The 6,000-nt window shown below is 52.2% G+C and overlaps 1 protein-coding gene across 8 annotated transcripts in view; it reads left to right on the forward strand.

Moving 5' to 3' along the window:
- The window catches only part of Atp2b2 (ATPase plasma membrane Ca2+ transporting 2), a 129,148-nt gene extending 123,931 nt beyond the window's left edge, over nt 1–5,217 (forward strand). For 4 of the 8 annotated variants that reach the window (XM_045134306.1, XM_004651602.3, XM_004651603.2 and 1 more), the window contains one exon: nt 4,542–5,217. In XM_045134306.1, coding sequence (XP_044990241.1) covers nt 4,542–4,853 — 312 coding nt within the window. In that variant the 3' untranslated portion in view covers nt 4,854–5,217. Of the gene's footprint in view, nt 1–1,644; nt 1,700–4,541 lie in introns of all 8 variants that reach the window. The other 4 variants (XM_045134301.1, XM_045134303.1, XM_045134305.1 and 1 more) reach the window with 2 other exon arrangements.
- The last annotated feature ends 783 nt before the right edge of the window (nt 5,218–6,000 follow it).

Raw genomic sequence — 6,000 nt, forward strand, 5'->3', positions numbered from 1 at the left:
AATTAAAAAAAAAAAAAAACACAAAAGCTGACTTGCTGCTCTTGCCCAAGGCCCCCTCACACCCACTGAAGGCCCAGTGGGGTTGGGCACGTCCATGTCCCCTCGCCCGGTCCCTCTCTCACCTCCTTCACAATGTCTCATTCTCACTGTCTACACTAGACTAGCCTGTCATTCCAGGTCCCTTGGACTCTTCCTTGGGTGTGGAGGCCTCCAAAAGAGTCTGACCATTCTCTTGCCCAAGGGCACTGCTCCTAGCTGGATGTCTACCTGTGTGGTTTCGACAGACCCATTTTTGGTCACCCAGATCAATGCAAACAATAAATAAGCACCCCTCCCCCCACATCCTCTACTCCTGTGGTTTCTGGAACTTCCTCTTGTCTCCAAGGGCTCACAGGACCCTCTAAACTACCAGGAAAGATCTCTTCAGAAGCCATGCTTTCTGCCCACAGAGGAGTGGCAGGCAGCCAGGAGGCAGAAGGGCCCTGCTGGGTGAGGTGGGGTGGGCCACTGTGCCCTCTCAGCAGGACCTCCTTCCTGAAGCCCCCAGCAAAGGAAGAGCTGAGGCAAAAACTCCGGGGATCTTTGTGCCCCAGAAGAAACCAGACCTCTCTCCCCTGTATCATCAAGAGCTGATCACCACAGCCCACAGCCTAGGACAGGGCACTGTGTGCTGGGGACTGACTTCTTACACCTGGCATGGGGAAGTCCCAAGTTCGTTGTTCATCAGTGCACAGGACAGCTGAGAAGGGGCCCAGGCTGGAAGCACCGAGACCAGTCAGACTGGAACCAGACCATTCGGGCGAGAAACCTCTGCAGTTGGGAATTTCTCTCCTCCTGCTGCAAAATGGGAATTTGTTTACCCTTCCTCACCCCCAGGGTTCACTGGCATACCCTCGATGCCATGTACTTGAACCCGCTCATTATTTCCACCTTTCCTTTACGCACACCTCACACCTGAGACACAGGAAGGGCAAGACTTCCCATGCAGCCACATAACCAAAGCGAACGCCCACTTGGCCAAAGCCACACAGCAGGGACGCGTCCGAAAGCCCCTCGTCCTCCACACCACTTCCCAGACAGATGCTCAGCCTAGAACATGAAGGTTAGCATTCCATCCGACAGCCCATGCCATGTCCACATCCTCATGGGGCAGAAGAAGCCCTGGTCACCACCATTGGCATGGAGGGCCAGTGAGGGTGTGTCCACAGGATCTCCTTCCCTAATCATCATGGGCCCAGGAGCCATCCAGGACAATACGGCCTTTTCATAGAAGCCTCCTCTTCTCCCCTCTCAGATTCCTAGCTCATCTGAAGCCACTGCTTTCCTCAACAGTGCAAATCCTGCTCCTTCAACCCCCGCCCAAGCCAGGGGCCTGTTTCAGGCGACACAGCTCACCAGATTGACCGACACACACGCAGGCCCCACCTGCCCCCATGTCCCCGTCAGACCCGGCTCTGGAGACCCCTAGGGCTGTGTCTGGGCCATCAGGAGAAATGCAGGCAGTGACAGGAAGGGAGCTGGGACTCTCCTTAGCATTTTGGTAACTGGTTTAGTGTGAGCTTGGGTTGGTGAGGAAATGGCTTGCTTTGGGGGGGACCCTAGAGCTCTCCATTGTCTGAATATCCCATGTCTTTGTTTCCCTAGAGGGCTAGAGAACCCTGGACACAGAGTTCAGCAAGAGAGAGTGAAATTAAAAGAGGTTGTGAGTCTTTAACCTTGAGCCTGAAATGAATGTGAATCAACCCCAGACTCTTGGCTTCCTTGAAGCCGGGTAAACATTCGAGTATGCGGAGCCCACCTCAGAGAGAGGCCACTGCCTCCTTCAGAGCCTGATGGTGGCCCAGGGCTCATGGTCTCACGTGCTGATGATCGCCAGTATCCAAAATCCCACCCACTGACCCCTCTCCTCATCTCCTGCCCCCACACCTCACAAGGCTTCTGCCTCCAACCCCATCTTTAGGGCAGGTAGGGAGGGGAGATGGAAGTTTTTTTCTTTTTTTTTTTTTTTTCCTTTTTCCCCATATTTTTTTTTTCCATTTCAGCTGCAGAGAGAACCGAAGTGGAGACTTGAGATGGCCGTGGCGGGGTGTCCCAAAAAGTCTTGTCCCCACAGTCTTGTCCAGAGCAGTCCATTTTTTCTGTTGTCTCCATGCCAGGGGGAGGGCGGAGGGGCCTCATCTCATTGTGTGTCGTCCCTCTGCGTTGTCAGTCACATGACAGAGGCCTGCCACTGTCCCCTTCCCCCACTCATACACTAAGGTGTCCCAGCCAGCCAGCATATTCCTGCAGATTGGCCTCGGGAGGTGCAGAGCCCCAGGCTGGATAGCTTCAGGGAACATTAGCACTCCCACTTGACAGATGAGCAAACTGAGGCCCATACTTATTTTTTTTGGTTTGGTTTGGTTTTCAACTACTCCAGGGTGTAATGGCCCATTTGTCAGTAGATTGGAGTACTCATGATCGACAGAGTCACGCTTAAGAAATCCAGAGGCAGCCAGGCGTGGTGGCGCACGCCTTTAATCCCAGCACTCGGGAGGCAGAGGTAGAAGGATCACCATGAGTTCGAGGCCACCCTGAGACTATATAGTGAATTCCAGGTCAGCCTGAGCCAGAGTGAGACCCTACCTCCAAAAACAAAAACAAAAACAAAAAAAAAAAAAAAGAAAGAAAGAAAAAGAAATCAAGAGGCAACCGGCACTCAGGCACAGTCTGACTGGCTCCTGCTTGGCACCTTGCCTCGACTTCAGCAAGTGGGGTTCTCAGGGGTCCCCAGCATGTCAGGAGGAGAAGGGGCAGAAAGGCTTTTTGGAAGACAAGCACAAGTCAGTCAGCTCTAAGTACCAAGAGATGGCTGACAGATCGGGAGGAAGGTTGGCTGGAAAGTCAGGGTCAGGCCGTGAGGCGCCAGCTCAAGCAGGGTGATTGGCACACACAAAGCTGAGCCCCCATCTCTGCTTCTGGTGAGCTTCAGAAATAGAAAATCAACTTAGAGCAATCTAGAACCTTCCCCTCCAGGGATAAGAGCTCTCCCCACCATGGCTCACAGAGAAGCTACCCTGGGTTTAACTGAACTCTACTCAAGGGCCTCCCCACGGCTGTCTCGCGGAGTCCTCCTGCCCCACGGCCATGCCCGTGCCCTTGGCTTCTGGCTCTGCCCTGGCACATGGCTACCTTGTTTTCTCCACCTCTCACCCTACTCTGAGCTACCACTGGGAAGAGAGCAGGTGGCATCTTTGTCCCAAGTCCCATCAGTCCTTTGAGATGCCAGGCATGTTCCTTCGCCTTGCCGAGGATAATCTTCCTCCCCAGAGAGGTTCCTGACCCTCTGGACCCTACAGGGCATTTCAGAACATTGCGAGAAGGGTGGTGTGGCTCTTCACAGCCAAGGCAGGAAAAGTGGCCTTGGGGTTCCACCCTGGCTCTCCCTGGTCCAAGACCGGAGACCGAAGGGCAGCCTCAGGACCGCCAGGCCTGAGAACCAAACCTGCCACGCCCCACTTCCCACAACTGCCCTGGTAGAGTGGGTTGGACCAATGACTTCAGGCTTCATTTTTATGGGATTTTTTTTTTTTTTGCTTTGTTTTGTTTTGTATTTTCAAAACACAAATAAGAGCAATAAGCTAAAACCTCCAGGAAACAAGGGACCCCAGAGCAAAAGCTGCAATGGCTGGCCAGGACTTTGAGCCGATACTCGAGTGTTTACCTCCCAAATGCATGAAGGAAAACAAAAACAAAAACAAACAAAAAAAAAAAAACCCCGCGGGGTACAAACAACCTCCCGTTCACATTGTGCAGGCTTCCAAGTGTCACCGTGTGTCGATGTGTGTGTGTGTGTGTGTGTGAGTGTGTGGTCCTCATCCCCGTCGCATGCTCCCCACCCGCATCGTCAGCGTGCGGGCTCTGTGTTTCGCGGCTGCTGCAACCCTGCACCGTAGAAAGCCTCCGACTGGCTTCGCTTTGCTCTGCTGCATTGGCTTGATGTCCCCTTCTCCGTGTGGCCCTCGTGTGTCCTCTCTCATCCCACCTCATCCTTCCTGTCCCTCCTCTGTGTGACCCCCCCCCCCCGTAACCTGTTCCATGTGGTTTGGTTTCTTAACTGTGTGTGCTTTTTAAAGATTTTTTTTTTTTTTTAACAAATAGCCTCTCCTCTTTCCAACTTTCCTCTTGGCCCCCTTCTGCATGGTTGAATCTCTGGCGTGAACATTAACAAGGCTCAGTCTCTTCACTAGGTCGAGTGTCCACGGGAGTGGACCGTGCTCCCCGCTGTCCCAGCATCTCCCGCCTAATACTGTAGCTCTGACCCCAAATCAAAAGCCACTTAAAAACCAACTCATGGACGCATCACCCGAGCCCCCAACCATCTGTCCTTTCCTCCCTCTCCCCCCACCCCCACCCCATGGATGCTCATAACACCAGCGACTGGATCCCTCGCCTGCGTGCCCTGCCCCTTGCCCCCTTCCTCTGAGCCCCTCCCTATTGCCGGCCAGCTCCTGCTCAGGCCCAGGTCCAGCTCCTGACCCCCCCGGGTGCTTCCCTTGCAGATCCGCGTCGTGAAGGCGTTCCGTAGCTCTCTCTATGAAGGGTTAGAGAAACCCGAGTCTCGAACCTCCATCCATAACTTCATGGCTCATCCCGAGTTCCGGATCGAAGATTCCCAGCCCCACATCCCCCTCATCGACGACACGGACCTGGAGGAAGATGCCGCGCTCAAGCAGAACTCCAGCCCGCCATCCTCCCTCAACAAGAACAACAGCGCCATCGACAGCGGGATCAACCTGACCACCGACACGAGCAAATCAGCTACCTCTTCAAGTCCAGGGAGCCCCATCCACAGCCTGGAGACGTCGCTTTAGCTGAGGCCGCTGTCACCTTGCCCATGCCCACGCCCCAGCCCGCCGGCAGCCTTCGAGGGCCGCCCAGAGCCGCCACCCGCCGCCCGGGACCCCACCCTCCAGGCAGCAAGGAGAGAGAGAGCTGGTCCTACTTACAGACCCTTTCTCTGGCTGCGATGCTGTTTGAACTCTTTTTTTTTTTTTCTTTCTCCACTCCTAGGCAAGGGGCGGGAGTGAAGAGTGGTTTTCCCAAACTATTTAAAAAAAAAAAAAAAAAAAAAAAAAGGAGCCTGTCTTGGCTCCTGCCCAGATGCAGACCAGCCAGCCATGTGCCCATTTACCCGGCCACCGAGTCCCCCTGCATGAATGTACTGGACTTTCCATCTTCCCCATCTCCTTGGGTTCTCAAGGGGGTTGGGGAGGGAGGGAGGGGGGGAGGTTGTTTGATTTCTTAGGCGGGAACTTGCAAACAGACTCTCTTTCTGAGACTGTTTATCCAACCCACTGGTCTGCGAGGTTTTTCAAATGCTTGCTACAGCATGGTCTCAGATGTATAGATTCGTTTGATAACTTTTTTCAAATTGCAGAAGCTTAACCCGCCTGGTAGATTTGCACCAACAGAACCCGAGAACTTCATAGACACTCACAAGGTTATATCCATTTCTTTGTATCTATATCAACGTATACTTCTCCAAAGACCGTATACGTCCATATAGATAGGTAGATATATATATATATATATATAAAATATATATATACATGGATATATATATATATAAAGTTTCTTTGCCGGCATGTTGCCTTGTTTCTGCTTAAATTGCTCTATTTTAACTTATTTATGTCCTAAAAAGAAGAATGTAATTTGTTTACAAGCCTGTAGATAATGTCTTTGGCTATTTGTATATGGGCTAAGAACACTGGTGGCCAAGATGCTATAAAAACACAAAACAAAACAAAACAAACAAACAAACAAACAAACAAAAAAACACAGCTCAGCCCAACAGACACTTTCCCTGGATTGCATCCTTGATGTTTTATAATAGCCATGCTCTGATTTTTTGCCTGCTATTTCCGTTCAATAACGTCACTACCGTGGGAGGCTCAGGCAGAAGCCAAATGCTCCTGAGGATCCACCCTAGGAAATCAGCAACACGCTCTGTAGACGAAG

This window comes from Jaculus jaculus, chromosome 14 (assembly GCF_020740685.1).
Source record: "Jaculus jaculus isolate mJacJac1 chromosome 14, mJacJac1.mat.Y.cur, whole genome shotgun sequence".
Lineage (NCBI taxonomy): Eukaryota > Metazoa > Chordata > Mammalia > Rodentia > Dipodidae > Jaculus > Jaculus jaculus.